At 32.1% G+C, this 17,205-nt stretch overlaps 1 protein-coding gene across 1 annotated transcript in view; it reads right to left on the bottom strand.

Annotated features, from left to right (window-relative positions):
- Window positions 1–6,080: 6,080 nt before the first annotated feature.
- The window catches only part of LOC123693587 (vesicular glutamate transporter 1), a 50,502-nt gene continuing 39,377 nt past the window's right edge, over window positions 6,081–17,205 (bottom strand). Inside the window, exons 7-13 of the mRNA XM_045638750.1 lie at window positions 8,929–9,122; window positions 8,636–8,798; window positions 8,425–8,532; window positions 8,161–8,346; window positions 7,859–8,044; window positions 6,882–7,058; window positions 6,081–6,325 (exon numbers count right to left, since the gene is read on the bottom strand). Coding sequence (XP_045494706.1) covers window positions 6,107–6,325; window positions 6,882–7,058; window positions 7,859–8,044; window positions 8,161–8,346; window positions 8,425–8,532; window positions 8,636–8,798; window positions 8,929–9,122 — 1,233 coding nt within the window. The 3' untranslated portion in view covers window positions 6,081–6,106. The remainder of the gene's footprint in view (window positions 6,326–6,881; window positions 7,059–7,858; window positions 8,045–8,160; window positions 8,347–8,424; window positions 8,533–8,635; window positions 8,799–8,928; window positions 9,123–17,205) is intronic.

The following is a 17,205-nucleotide window of genomic DNA, read 5'->3' as shown; positions in this document are numbered from 1 at the left end:
ATCAGTAATTGACAAATCAGTGCTTCATTGCAAGAATCCCTACTTTACTATCTTACAAGAGATAATAATCTTATATTTGACTGTACATAATACCTCTAAATCACCAAAATAAAAAATGGACATAATAAATATGCTCAGGAAATATTATGAAATAAAGTTTGATAGAAAAATAATTTTCATGCAAGTTAATACAGTAGGCACAGTAGACACTGTAAGTAATAATATTTGTAATTATTATGTAATTTCTTCAGAATATCATAACTAAAAGAATTAACTCTCAGAATTAACACTCATAATAATTAAATCATTTTTCAATAAATTACCTACATATTTCCATTATATACCTTAAATTACAACTTATATTAGTACTGTCGTATTATTAAATTCTAAGGTGCTTTCAAAAGCATTATTGTCGACACAGCCTTATAGAGTGAGATCACCCCGTAAAATTAAAATTATTGTCTTACCTCATTATATTATTTTAGACTATAAAAATACCTACTTAGAAGACATACACTGAACGTACAATCGCTAATCGAAATAAGTAATAAAGTAAAACTATAAAAGTAAAAGTTCTCTCAAGTGTCAATAGCAGTAAAAGTCGTAAAGAAACAGTATTGATAGATATATTATTTTCTATATAGCTATATCACATTCGTACACACCACTAAACTATATATAATTTCATAACCAGTGCTCATTCAACAAGTGCAAGGGGGATCTGTACCCATTTTGCCATAATTTTGGACATTGTGAAAATTATCACAAATAAAATAAAGATCAAGTAGGTACTTATTACATAAATCCTTAGATGCACGAGCCCCGGCCTAACGTAAAACAAATAATTATTAGTAAGTATGTAGATAAATTATTATTATTAATTTGTAAATTATTATCACACAAAAAATATTTATTTTAAATCTATTGCATACCGGTTTCAACAAAATTTTAACAATGATCATTATTTACCCGGCATTTACAGAAAACAGAATATCATGATTATTAAAACAATCGAATAATGATAATCGTATGATGTAAAACTTATATAATATTCAACCTACGCCTTGAATGCTTATACTTTAGGTGATGTTTACTGTGTTCTATGTGACATATAAAATACAAATGACTAACTAATAGATAAATACAAATCACTACGTACAAGAAACACTTCTAGTAGATTTTTACAAACCAGAATTGACGGTGTAGAGATTCTTTAAAATAACATTTTATTTAATACTTTATTATTTAATCTAATACTCTAATGACGTTCTCTAAATGAATATTACTCAAATAATAAAAATGGTTCGACGATTTCTGAAGTTAGTAATACAATTCTGTTTTACTACTAATGAAATGAACAAATGTGTCAAAAATTACAACAAAAAATATGATAATTCTCACCGATGTCCAAATATTTACTATCTCTCTACACACCTATATTATATGATTTTATGTTTATGTAACGATGTGAAAAAAGTATGAAAGCAACAGCTCTATATACTAATCTACCCTGAATAGAAAGATAATAACGGAAATATTATCTTTTTCATTTTATTTTATATATTATATAAAATATATATAAAATATTTATATTGTATATAAAATATATAATATATAAAATAAAATAAAATGAAAAAGATAATATTTCCGTTATTATCTTTCTATATTATTATGTTCAAACCTTCCGCAACTCAAAAATTATTATTAGCGTAAGGTAGCTTTATAGTTTGCTTGGATTGTAGGTAGATTTAATAAGTAGTAAATTAATTAAAATATATTATTAATGTTTTGAAGCAAATGTTATTCATATTATTTTATTAACATTACTTGATATTCCTAATTAACTATTTACACACTACATTTTTTATTGTCATTGCCATGCATATTTTTGTGACTTTATTTGTCAATACTTACTACCTAATATTTTCATTTCCTTAATTCCTAGTTATTACAGATTAAAAATGTAAGTTTGACCATAAATTTTATAAAAAAAACATGCAAGTTCTTCGGATTAAAAATTTTAATATTAACAACTTAGGTATGCATGAATTATTATTAAGAATATTTTGCAAGAAACAATTTGAAACAATTGGTAGATACTCGGAAACAAAATTTTATTGTTTTTAGATAATAATTAACTAGAAATAAAGTTATTGATTAAGTTTTTCGCAAAAAATAATGTTTTTACTTCTTCAATCTGCTTCTTTTTACGGTTTTTGTAATTTACTTATAATTATATTATTATCCTACAAATTTTTATTTTAAGAATATAACGATCCGGATCTGACTATCTGTATCTTAAATATTCATAAAGTTCTTCTGAACAATATATATTTTTGCAACCAGATAATGTTACCAGATTATGTGTTATATGTATTGACAACAGATACGAATCGTTGCATACATCATTTTCAAGTTTCCACTATAATTGTCGTTATACTATACAATTATTATACATAGAGTTTTCACCTTGTAAAGGCATTTCTCAACTAGATGTTTAATTTATGCTACTACATATTTGTTTGATTGATGTTTTCTTCTATGCTGATAAATCTTGAAAAGTTAAAACTTTACATCACGTTTCAGTCAAGATCATTTTAATATTTAGTTAAAAGTCTTTTAAGTAGTTGTTATTTTATTACATAACACTTGACCATTTCTGCACTTGTTATTTTCCATTTTACGGTTCAAAAATGTTTTATTTCATTTGTGGTTTAATAATTAACGTCATATAAGTCATAATTACTTCTGCTTGTTTCGTGCTTTTTCATATTAATATTCTTGTCATGTCAGCCATCTTTGACTAGTACAAAACACAAATATTTTGTCTTGTGGAAAAAGCACTCTACCAATTAACAATTTTCTTTTATTTTTTAAATACGTATATAAAATTACATGAGCGTCTCCTTTTATATAATCATCTGGGTATGACATAGGTACAGAAAAAGTTTGATTTCTCAAATTAATACTAGTTAATTACGATATAAAATAAAAATTTAATTGCCCACGATCATTACTTCCAAATTCCTTAATAATAATTATTGTCAACGAACGTCTCTTATTATTGTCGTTATAAATTCATTATTTATTGTCAAACAGATGATTTTGTGCGCGTGCTCTATACCCAGAGAGTGCATTTTTTACGTAGTGCTTTTAAGTGTAAGTGCTCAAACAATTCGTGCTGGAAACTTTTTAAGAAATAGTAACCAATTAACAAATTAATATTCGTGTATTTACACTCAATATTTGTGACCTAATAAAAGAAAAAAAGTGCAACTTGATTTTCTATGTACACTATTGTGTATACAAACTTACAACTACTCTTCGTGCTTAAATGTAGGTACTGTTGATTTGTTGAATATCATCAGATATAGGTAATGTGTATTAAAATATACACTAATATGTACATACCTACTTTATAAATAGAAAATGTATTTAACGCTTCTTAAAATATATATTTACCTCAGCCACAAGAAAATAATACATACAAGTTTCAAAATGCGTTTTATCTAGGATCAGGAGAAAGATACAAATTGAAGGAAAATCAAATCAAAAATATTTTGTCGTATTGTGGCCAATTCATATTGAAGTTCTTTTAACAAAGAAAATGTAGCAAAATAATTTTTTGATCTTCCTTTAGCTGTGAAAGCAGGAAAAGTGTTTCATTTTTGTAGTTTTTAAGTATGAGATTATAAATCGATTTCCAAGTATATATTAAAAACTATCCCTATCTAATATATTAATTAATATTATATAATATAGGTATACCACTAATATTTTATGTTTATACTAATTAACCTCTATAGTTTATAGGTTATTTATTCGGCCGAAACGGAGTTAAATCTTTCACACATATATAAATTCGTGAACTATGACAGGAAAAATAACACTGAAGAATGATGATGTTAATATTTTTAAGTCTATATGGTTATCTTGTTAATAGTCAGAAAAATCAGATGTTTTGCGCGAAGTGACAGTAGTACCCACCTCAACGCTTCGCTTATGAGGCGTGCAAAAATACTACTTATTCTTAAATATATCACTCAAGACAAGGATAAACTTTCCTAGTAACTAAGACTTACCTATTTTATACAATCTAATTTTTTTCATATTTTTGGTATTTTTTTATAAACAAAGCCATTATTAACAGCATTCATACATAATATAATTTTGTACTAGTTTTTGAAATAACTTACTGATAACAGGTAGACAAGCATTGTCTTTGGTATTATGGAAGTTTTGAAAATTATTGGCAAAGATTGGAAAATGTTGCGTAACTTCTCTTACTATGGAATATAACTACATATCTTGAATTCAAAACATATTTTAATAATGGTATTTTAACGCACGAATATAAAAATAATTATTAATACTTATTGCTGATAAAATTGAAATAATATTAATAAAATTAAGTTTCGAATAACAGGAACTGATCACGTTACTTCCCTTTGTTATCAACATTCGAGATAAATTCCTACACCTATTACATACATATTACATTTATTTTGTTAATTTGAAGTACGTACAATCCTAGAATATTTAAATTATTTCGTTCATATCATATAAGAGTATAATTGTAAACATTGTACAACAACAGTATGTGTAGCAACAAGGACGAGCGAGATATAAAGAATTTTCATATTGCACATACACCAAGTAAGAAAAATAGAACTAAGCAGGTAACACGGGAGATGGAGTTCAATCTTATAGTATATAGCTTTAACTTATATAAAATACCATACTTTGGTGTACCTATTATAAAAGTCAAAATTCAAAACTGTACCACACATCAAACCGCGTCTTACGAGAACCAACAAAACAACTAATGATAATATTTAACTAATTCTCAATGATATGCAAATACATCGTATATACATCTGTACACTTATATTGAGCAAATAAAACAATGTTTAAGACAATTAACAATGCAACGGCTAATACATACAATAATATTTTTGTAAACGAAGCTATCCGCTGTCCACATAATATAATAATTCTGCTAAACTCGTAACAAATAAATAAACTTTCGAAAATTTAAACAATTTATCTTTACAGGACACAGCTACAGTGACAAAAGCTAACCAAGAACAGTATATATGTTTATTTTCTACCTAGTTGTACAAAAAAGTACCACAACAGACGCTTACCTCGCGGCAACAACGCCAATGAACCTCCAGGTAGCACTTATTACTAATTACAATAGCTATGTCGAAACACACTCCATCGACTTTTTCCTCAAATAACGCATCTAGGCTAGTAATTTATAATTTTTCTTATTTTTTTGAGCTGATTATTGCAATAGTGTTATGAATACAAACAATAAATATTGACCAAGGTTTAAAGTGCATTGATAGATAATTTTAAAAATTGTAAAGCGATGTCTTGTGTTTCGACTACATCCTATATATTAAACTAGACATGTGCATTTGTTGATAGAAACTGTAAAAGATGTAAGTAGATTTTATGTCACTTCAAAAATACTTTCAAATGCGTTATTTTTTGCGTATTCGTTAAAGGGGGCATAGACGATCAGATGCCTTTAAAAGTCTAGAGCAATTCAATTGAGTCAAACCAAACAATTATTAATTTTATATAGAGCCATAACTGAAAATCTATGCACTATTCCAAATTTCGTTTGAGATTTCGGTAAGAACAATCAATTTTTTTTTTTTTACATGTATTTTGTAATCCAATACATGGCTCTAGCTTTGTTATTGTACATTATTATATAGATAATATTGATCTTATTCTGTTCAATTTGAACAAAATGATAAAAAACTGCACTTATTTATTATTACAGCTTCTTTTCGGTGCGAGCAGCTTCACGAAGCAATTTCAGCGCTAAGCAGTTCAAAGCTCGGCCGAGGAAAGTGACAGCATTCGCCATTTTCCTGTGACGAGCAACGCTCTCAAACACTCACCGAGCTTTTTCGCGCAGAAATTCGTGAGGCTGCTCGCTCTGCAGACATCCGCTTATTGAAGCTGTGTTATAGTAGGCGGGGGCCCGAAATTTCAAATTATGCCCGCATTTTATAACCGGATAGCATTCTATACCAATATTGCACATAAATATTTATTCATGCACATGTCTAGTTCAGTAAACAGTTCAGTAAGTGCCATCATCAGTGAGATCGTGGTAGGGCTCGGCGGGCGGCTGCACGGGCTCCGCCTGGTACAGCGCGCCGGAGACGAACGGGTTGTTGGGCACGTGCGGTGCGTGCGCGGGGGCGAGCGCGGGGGGAGGGGGGAGGGGCGGGCGCGCGGGCGCCATGCTGCCGTAACCGGACGGCTCGGGGCCTTTCAGCGGAGCGGACGGGTGCTCCGACTGGCGGTTTAGTTTGGTTAGAACACAAGTCAAGATAAACACAAACTGTCTTACCACAAAAACTTTAGACAGGGTTTAACTTTAAGCGCGGGTTCTCTTTATTATGGTTTTGTCGTATTTCACAGACAACTATTAAAGTGACAGGTCCCAGGTTTAAAGTTAGACTATGTTTAAATTGTTTTGTGGTAAAACCAAATATATACAAGGTATAGTACCTATAAATGATCTATAATTTTTTTTAAACTAACAGAAAATTAAAAATAGTATGATTGATAAAATGCAATCTTTTTAAATTGAAATTGATGAGGTGATTCGAACACCCTCATAAATAAATCCAATTATTATCTTTTTACGTGTTGATAGAAACAAAAATCTATAAATTGTAAGAATTTTAAGCAATTGTTAATGTAACAGAATCTTTTCAAGTGGTCATATCGAAATGTGATAAAGATTAAACGCTTACAAATTTTAAAAACTTACAACAACAGTTCTTAACAAAAAATAAAAAACATATAGGCAAACTTTAAAGAAACTTAACAAGAGCAAGTATACTTACGAATGTAGTTTCCTGGTCAATAGGCTTCAATGGAGCTTCATATGGAGGAGTGGGGTCCGCCCAGGGCTGCAGCTCTCCCGACGCGAATATGCCATAAACTGTGATGCCGAAAAAGTGCACCATAGCGCCCATTATGAATACGGCTCGCCATTCCGTTATAGCTTTCTCTAGTTGATCCTATTAGATAAAAAAGAAGTGTTTGATATTTAAAACTGGTAATGAAAAATTAGATAAAGCAGTTGGTAGATTCAGGTACTCTATGATACAGAAAATAGACTAGTTAGTGCTACATTAATATAACATGAGTGTTGAGTAGGTATCGTTTAATTCATCCCTCGTAATAACAGTAATAAACATTATACTTAATATACAATAAACATCTAACAAAACTATAACTCAATATGGATAATAAAGTGGCAAACGCGAAACAGTCGGTGTAACGCATCGGCGCGCACCCACAACCGTTCATTTTGTATTCAGAGCGCGCGTCGCTCTGAGCTCGATTTCCTTTTTAAAATTAGCCACGGCCCAATGTCTTTATTGTTTCGATACTGAAGCCTTACCGAGGGGAACTCAGAACAGTCGGTTGTACGCACGAATGGTGAGAAACTGAGTTATTTTTATCACTTTCAAATGTGATCAACAAAATTGTAAAGACTGAGCAAGTTTAAGAAAAATTCTTATGAAATTTATTTTCAAAATTTAGATTTTTCAAATTTGAATAACAAAGCCTTAACAAAGCTACTTTGAGGATCTCGAAAAGGTAATGAAATTTTGCTTTAAGAAGTATAAAGTAAAATTTGGATTAAATTTTAATTATTTGATGATTATCTAACACAATTCGAAGATACCATATAACATATAAAATGATAAAACTTAAAGACCTAATATTTCTGTCGTACAATAAACGCAAAACGAGATTTATCGTTCACTTCATAATGCTTAATAATATTTCCTAAAAAATCTCCATCGCTTACCTTCTCCTGGGTCATGTAATCAATCACAATGGGGACGATAAAGCCAGCAATCGTGCCAATGCCGTTGGACAAGCCCATCAAAATGGACGCATATCTTGGCGCTATATCCAGGTGATTTACATTATATCCCGAAATCGCGAAACCGCTGCAAGCCACTCCGAGGGTCAACTCTATTGTTGCTACGTACTGCAAAATAATTCTTATGTAGTGGTAATACATACACAAAATATATTTCATACATAATATGTATATGTAATATGTATCGGGAATATTATTCCCGATGAATCGACAATTAATATTACCTTATTATCAGCGTAAGCTACGAGTACAAAGAAGAAGGCTTCTAATCCAAATCCACCACAGTTGAAAAGCTTGCGTACATTAGTTGTTGTCATGATGTTGTTTTTACGCAAGTAATCAGCCATCATACCGCCGATTGGCACCAGAGAAGTCATGATCAAATGAGGTATGGCGCCAACAAAACCGGACTGTCAAAACATAATTCATATAATATTTCATGTAAAGAAAAAAAAATCAATGAAAATTTTGTTACAAAATATATTTACCTCAGTGATCTGCATATTGAAACGCGTGTTGAAATACGCCGATTGGAAGATTACCAGCAAGCAGAAGTTCCAAGTCCTACAGAAGTTTGCTACAATGATGGCGTATACCTAAAACGATAACCATTCAATTTGTGTTCATTAAGTACCAATCAAATACTACACGTTGAATGATTCAGTTTTTAGTTAGTTAGTTAGGACTTTATAATATTACCGGTGGTGAAGTTGCGAATTCTTTCCAAGGAGTATTCCAAAAGCCAGGCATAGCTGCCTGTGTGGATGTGCCTAAGGACTGCTCGATGTATGCCAACTCGCGACCAGAAATGTGAGGATGTTTGCTTGGACGCTCGAACACAAGCCATAGCCAAAGCGTGTACCTTAAATAACACATTTGTGTTATTTAACACATGAATGTAAAAAAAATCCTGTAGAAGACTTTTAACAATGTTTTTAATAGGATTATAAGATAAATATTTGAAGGAACCTATTATATTGAAAATTACTTACCAGATAATACCCGAAACACCGTAGAAGTAGAATGGTGTTTGCCACGATATATAATCAGTAAGAAGTCCCGACAGTGGCATGCCTATGACGATGCCAGCGTAAGTGCCGCAGAAAGCTAATGTTGCCAGCCTCGAGCGCTCCATCGGCGGTGCCCACATCCTCCAAATGCCGTGACAGGAAGGATAGGTTACTCCCTGATAATTTTATTTTAAGTTATAATAATTGCCAATTGCCTTTAATTGTAAATGAAGCCAGAAATAATTGTAGGATTAGTGTTGTGTAACATAAAAAAAATATTAACCCATTTTTAATGCTCTATCGGCGCTAACTACAAAACCTGTTTGCATATTAACAACGCCCTTAATTCCACAAAACTGATATAAATGTAATATTTCATCATCTCCAAATTTATTGTGTATGTAAGCAGAAATATAATGTTACGTGTAGAAATGAGTTCAATTTGATACTCAATTTAAATGTTATACTTGATGATGACTATCTATGCTACGGAATGATAGGTTTATTCTGACTATTGGAATGTATACAACATACAACGTGATTTAATATTATACGTTTCAATCTTATTAGAGAAAGTATTATCCTCGCAGATAATACGAACTTAAGAAATTGCACGTACGTAAAATATAATATCTATTCAACCTATATCACGATAATTCAATGTGAGATTTAATAGAATAGGCAGTTAAGCCTTGGTACAAGGAGAGGAATAAATACGTCGCCATGGCAACCGAGGGCTCAGTAATCCTAAAGAGGCTTTGTAGCATTGGAAAACGATTTCCAACTACAGTAAGCAAAAATAGACTTCAATTGATTCCGATTTCAAATTTAAATAAAAATCTCTGTTTGTGATTACAATCAATGAATTTCCTTTAACAAGTTATTTTATTTGCGATAAATTTAAATACTGATTTAAAAGTTTTTTCATACTCAAGCTATTTTTCAAGTCCCTTATCTTTTTTTTTCGTTTATCATGGCAATAAGATCCCTTATCTTAATTTGCTTAGTCCAAAATGGAAATAGATAGGTAATATATTTTTTAACTTTTTTCTTCTACTACTAATCTTGTTCATAACTTTTTACAGTGCATGTTTTTGACCTTTTTTGACAAAATATTAGTGTATGAAGAAACACAATAAAATATATTCAGTAGCGTCGTAAGTATTTGTCTGTACATTATAAAGGGGAGTAAATCCAAACGTGACGAGTTGTACACCACGGCTTCAAAATTTGAAGCATCGATAATAAGCTTGATCATGCACCGTCACGGACTGAATGCCAAATGTTCAACTTTAAGCGCATGCCATTATGCTTGTTACATGTTTATTATAACCCTCGCGATGTCTGAACTGTCAATCAACGGCTTGTATTCCGTTTTTGCGATGTAATAGTGATGTAAGTATCTACTGTATCCTGTATGGAATATTTGTATCAGACCGAGTAGCATCCTATTTTTTATACGGTAAGATGTAATGGCGAGAATAGGCGCTCTCCATGGTTGACAAGTAATCTCAGACATTTGATGTCGGTTCGGGATGATGCACTCGTTAAATACCGTACAACAAAGTGTGAAAAGGACAAGATTTATTATAAATCATTAAAAAGTTTTGTCAATATATGTTTGCACCAAGAAAAGATATCATTTTATGATGCTCATTCAAAAAATAGTAAAGTTTTGTGGAAAAAATTAAAGAGTCAAATTTTGCCTAATTTTAAAACTAGTGCCGTTTTGCCTGACCTTCTTCGAGATCCAAATAAGATTAACTCACAATTTTTGAATATTCCTGGCACTGGCAATGTAGATCAATCCATCCTTGACTACTTCAGTAATAATAATTACGGCAAAGGTGTCTTTAAATTTGATCTTGTTGATGAAAATGCCGTAGCTAAAATTATTATTAATTTGAAGTCCAATGCTGAGGGTTATGATGGTATTCCTAGAGATATGATTTTACTCACACTTCCTACGACACTTAAAGTAATTACAGCTATTGTAAATCGCTCTCTGGCTACATCTACGTTTCCATCTATTTGGAAAATTGCGCTCGTTCGTCCTCTGCCTAAAACTGACAATCCGGTGGACTTCAAAGATCTTAGACCTATAAGTATACTTCCATTTCTATCTAAGATACTCGAAAAGGTTGTTTACTTTCAAGTTGTGAAATACTGTGAAAAGCATAATATTTTTCCGGAGTTACAGTCAGGGTTCAGAAGGCAACGAGGCACTACAACAGCTTTGCTCAATGTCACCGATGATCTACTTGCTAATCAGGATGAGGGATATGCGACAGCATTAGTACTTTTGGATTTCTCTCGGGCTTTTGACTGTTTAAATTTGCAGCTTATGGTCGCTAAGCTTTCTTTCTATGGGTTTGATACCAGTTCCTTAGAGTGGTTTCATAGTTATCTAGGTGGTCGCTCACAAAAGGTTATTGTTAACAATAGTGATGGTTCCACTTCTACATCTAGTGAACTTTTTGTGACACGAGGTGTACCTCAGGGATCCATTCTAGGTCCTCTTCTCTTTATAATATATGCAGCAGATATTACTAACTGCCTTAACCTTTGCAAATATCACATCTATGCAGACGATCTGCAGGTGTGTTTGCCTGTGAATTGTAAGGATTTGTCTTCATCGTTAAATAAAATATCTCATGATTTAAATGGTGTATCAAAGTGGTCATATAATAATTCATTAGTGTTGAACCCTAATAAATCGAAATACATGATTGTTGGCTCCAGGCGACAAGTGCAAGCAATAGAGAACTCTAATATTTCTCTTTATATTGAAAATGTTCCCATACAGAAGGTAAATGAGGCTCGTAATTTAGGTGTTACTTTCGATAAGCATCTAAAATTTGAAAGTCATGTCCTTGAAGTTGTGCGTAGTTGCTTCTACCGATTAAAGGTTATTTACAAACTTCGGCCTTACATAAGTCTATCATAATACGTAATGTCCCCAAAAAAGATCAAACTTCAAAATCCATGCTATATGACTACGTATATAAGCTTTGTTCAACCCTAAAGATTGTTATACAACCGAATGATTTAAGAGATGTTTTTCGTATGACGAATAGGAAAGATAAATCTATGTCCAACCTATTTATTGAGTTTTCAAATACTTTACACAAAACTAACATCTTAAACGCTGCACGAAACTTTAAGAAATAATCGCTTTTATAAACTATTCATCTCTTTGCATTCGTATTATAAATTTAATAACAGTACAAACTCCAGCTTGTTGATTAAATTACAACTTAATATTAACATTCCTTACACACTTCACATTATATTCACAATCTCATTCACAAATAATTATCTTTCACCATTACTTATCACTACTAAATTAACTATATTGAGAATAAATTTTATAATATTATCTCACATCTGTTTACATACTTTTTCTTTTTATGCAAACATATTCGAAGTCCCCTATATTAAAATAATTTTTAACATTCGATAACTTAAATCTAATTAATAATATTGATAACACGCCGCTTATTCAAAATGTTCTTTTGCCATGTCCTGAAAGCTGTTCCAACTACTTTTATTCCTGTCATCTAACCATCGTAAGCCAAAATATAAGAAGCATTCGTAAGAATTTTGACAGTTTTTCCTTATTCCTGAATAGACTCAATTTTGCTCCTGACCTCATAGTCCTAACTGAATGTTGGATTGATGAATCCTTTACTTATTTTAATCTGGCTGGCTACTCTCTATTTAAATCAAACAATTTCTTAAATAAAAGTGATGGCATTGTTCTGTTGTTCAAATCGAGCTTACAAGTTGAGAATCACGAACCTTCGTTTACTGATGCCAACTGCACGGTTACCGTTTTGAATAGCAACATGGTCATTGTGTCGATATATAGATCCCCGTCTGTTCACAATATTGACGAGTTTTTAATATCACTGGAACGGTTGATCATATCGTACCAAAACAAGTCCATATTTATCGTAGGGGATCTCAATATCGATATAAGAAACTCCAGTTCTGATACCAGAGTCCATAAATATCTTGATCTCTTGGCTTACTATGGAATAACTTCAGGTCATAATCTGCCGACACGGGGTGACAGTTGCTTAGACCATGCTCAAATAAAAAGCCAATTCTCTTGCCGGGTTGCTGTTTGTCCTTCATCAGTTTCTGACCATGACGCTGTTTTAGTGGGTGTTACTTTCAAAAATTCTGAACCATCCCCTCCTTCACAGAAATATAAAAAAATCCATTTTGATAATCTTCGCAATGATGTACAAAATATAGACTGGAAATTCTTATACAGCATCGACAACATCAACGAAGCAGTGGCAGCTTTTGTTAATCCACTTCACACAGCGATCGAAAACAATACAAGCTGTTGTACTATTCCAAATTCTAAAGCCATTAGAAAACAATGGATTACACCAGGTCTACTTCGTTGCGTTAGACGAAGAGATCGTCTCCACAATATTGCTAGGAAGCGCCCTAAGGATGTCGTACTGCAAGAAAAATACATATGTTACCGTAACTATTGTAATAATATTCTTCAAAATCTTAAAAACCTTCATGATAGTGAGAATTTAAAGAAAAATAAAGGCAATTCAAAGCGCTTATGGTCGACTGTTAAAAATATATGTTGCTTAAACTCGCCCAACTCTAATTCTGATGATTTATTAAAATGTTCTGACTCTATCGACGAGTCACTATATAACACTAATGAGTATTTTACTAGCATAGGTAAAAATCTTGCAAATAAAACACTACAAAAACTCAATACCTCTGAGAATCTTCTTGCCGATAAATTATCTATACCAAATTTTACAAAATCTTTTTTCATAACACCGACCGACGAACTCGAAATTGCCAATTTAATTAGTAGCCTGAAACCCTCTGCCAGCTGTGGATGGGATAACATTCCTAGTAAAATGATTATAATGTCAAAAACCTGCCTTGCTGCCCCGATTACTTACTTATGTAATCTCAGTATTACTACGGGTACATTCCCAGATGACTGGAAAATTGCAAATGTCATCCCAATTCATAAATCTGGTTGCAAATTAATGTTCTCTAATTATCGACCCATATCTCTTCTGCCGACGCTATCCAAAATTTTGGAAAAAGTCATTAACAAAAGACTTCTTTCCTATCTGGAAAAAGAATCGCTACTTGCTTGCAACCAATTTGGCTTTCGCCAGAACAGGTCTACTGATGGTGCGGTTTCCTCCCTTGTTGATTGCATTAGCAACAAATTAGACTCGGGACAGAAATGCATCGCGGTATTCCTGGATCTGGCGAAAGCTTTCGATACTGTCTCGCGGCCCATTCTTTTACGTAAGATGGAACTGTACGGAGTTCGAGGCATCGCTCTGCAATGGTTCACTTCTTACCTTACTGATCGTCGTCAAAGAGTATGCATAAATAATCAACATAGCACTCTAATGAACATCCCATATGGCTTACCTCAAGGCAGCGTGCTCGCTCCTACATTATTTTTAATGTACATGAACGATCTTTGCTCCATTTCCCTTCTTTATACTAATTTATTCTCTTTTGCAGATGACACAGCTCTTGTATTTTATTCTGACTCTTGGAATGAAGTAAAAGCTGTAGCACAAAATGGTCTTTTCACTGTCGCTTCTTGGTTACAGGACAACCTTTTAACCTTGAATATTGACAAAACTAAATTCATTAGCTTCAGTATAACGAGTCGCTCTGTCCCACCTTCGCCGCTAGATCTTCGAATCCATTCGTGTACAAACTCTTCTTCTTGTGTATGTCCATCAATTGTAGAAGTTAACGAAATCAAATATTTAGGAGTCATTATTGATTCCAAACTTTCCTGGGAACCTCAGATAAACACACTGTCCTCCAGGATTAGAAAGCTTATACACATATTTAAAAAATTACGTTCAGTTGCCGATGCCCATACAATAAAACTAGTTTACAAAGCACTCTGCGAATCCATTATTTCTTATTGCATTTCAGTCTGGGGAGGCGGTGGTCTCACCCTGATGCTTAAAATTGAGCGCGCTCAACGGGCAATACTCAAAGTTGCTTACAAAAACCTTTTCGGTACGCTACTACTGCACTATACACCGACGCAAAAGTCCTGTCAGTCCGTCAACTTTACATCTTGGCTACCGCTCAAAAGTTTCACAAAATGTCAAAGCAAACCTTTACACCAATATCAAGAGCCCCAAGACGAGTTAATTTCACGCTTCCGAAATGTAATACCCATTTTGTCAAACGTTTTTATAGTTATAGGGGCCCTTTCCTCTACAATAAGTTTATTAAAAGATTAAATGTAAATATCATAAATTCATCAATATATATTTTTAAAAAGAAATTAGAGCAACTTTTACTCAACTTAAATTATACTGAAACTGAAGCTTTGCTTGTTAGTGAAAAGTAAAACACACACACACACACACACACACTCACACACACACACACACACACACACACACACACACACACACACACACACACACACACACACACACACTCATACACTGGAGTTTGTTAAGTATTTTATTTTTTGTTTCTTTGTACTTCTTACACTGCAATAAATAATAGTCTTAATTTTGTAAAATCAAAATATATTCATGTAACATCGGAAGAGACTAGTTTCCCACAACACAGGGTATCCTAGTGTGGGGACTAGGGTATCTTTATTACGTGCCCATTATTTTTATACGCAATTCTTACTGTAATCAATTTTATTGTACTACACTTTGATAAAACAAATAAATGATTTATTTATTTATTATTTATAACTCACTGGGTACAAAATTTAACGAGAATAAGGATCATGATATAATTTCACAAATATCTTGTTTATGATGTAGTTACGAGGGTGATAACCTTATAACATGTAGGAGTTAGTAGGTGTTTGTGTTAGACCCACTGTTACGAAAATTCATATCATCTTCTGTAAAGGTATTGTTTATCAAAACACACATCAAACAAAGGTTGCTTGAGAGACGATTTTAATCAGGGAAAATATTTAATGATACAATCTTTATATGTATCCTTAGTCCTTACACGCATATTTTTATAAAGTAATACTTATACAACTTTTTTTCGATATTTGAAATAAATTGATGTTTATAAGTTTGTTTAACATTCATAGATATACAAATAACTTTTTTCGTTATATTTTTTAAATGAACATAATGTATTTCACCAACGATTTCATAAAATGAAACGTAACAATATTCATTAGCTTTTACCGAAATATATAGAATAAAGAATAAAAAAAAAAAATAAAAAAAATAAGCACTAACCTCCGTATACTTTTAGCTGAATCTCTAGTACTATCTAAATTAAATTATTGCATAAATGTGTATGGACCTTGTTTGCTTCAACGTTCACAACGTCTAATTCAAAGAGTGCAGAATGCTTGTGTTAGATACTGCTTCAACGTCCCTCCGAGATCACATATAACACCTTTTTTAAACTCCGCCAAAATGCTAAACATGAAAAGTAGACAAGATCTATATTTGGCTTGTCTACTTTTTGACCTGTTTAAATCCAAGCGTCCTTCGTATCTCTACGAAAAATTAAGATGGAGAAAAGATCATGGTTTGAATCCAGTAAGGAGCGTAACTAACGTGCTGTCCGTCCCTCGGCATCGATCGCAAGCTTTCCGTGGTAGCTTTAAGTACTGTGCGACAAAGTGTTGGAACAATATCCCTCCGCCGATAAAACAAGTGTGCTCAAAGGGCTCTTTTAAAAAAAAGTACAAAATCCACTTACTTAACACACAAATTCAAAAGTAGAATTATATTTATTTCACTCCGCACTGCACAGACTTAGGGCTGCCACTAAAAATCATTTCTTTTTCTCATTACATTTTACTTCTATTCTATCCGATCTGTATTTTATGTATTATTTTTATTTATTCAAATTAATTTTATGTAACTATTGGTTTTTTTTAATTTAATAATAACTATATACTTACTTTATTTCTTTTATATATGCTAATATCTATAGTATTTATATTTTATGTTTGGTACGATGAACTTCCTCGAATGGGTCTTGGCAGAATATCAGCGTTATGGTTCTTAGAACCATGACAATGTGCTGAGCCAAGACCTTTTCAGGAAATAATGTTTCTATAAATTTTTCTTTAATGTTATTTCAGATTTTAAATGTTTTTTGTTTTTTGTTTTGTTGTCTAGTATTAAAAAAAATTGTACTTAAATGTTGTCCTGAATAAATGTATAAATAAATAAATAAATAAATAATGTTTTATGTATTTCATAATTTTTAATAAGC

This window comes from Colias croceus, chromosome 8 (assembly GCF_905220415.1).
Source record: "Colias croceus chromosome 8, ilColCroc2.1".
Taxonomy (NCBI): Eukaryota; Metazoa; Arthropoda; class Insecta; order Lepidoptera; family Pieridae; genus Colias; species Colias croceus.
The sequence above is the reverse complement of the archived record's forward strand: the minus strand, read 5'-3'. Positions and strand labels throughout refer to the sequence as shown.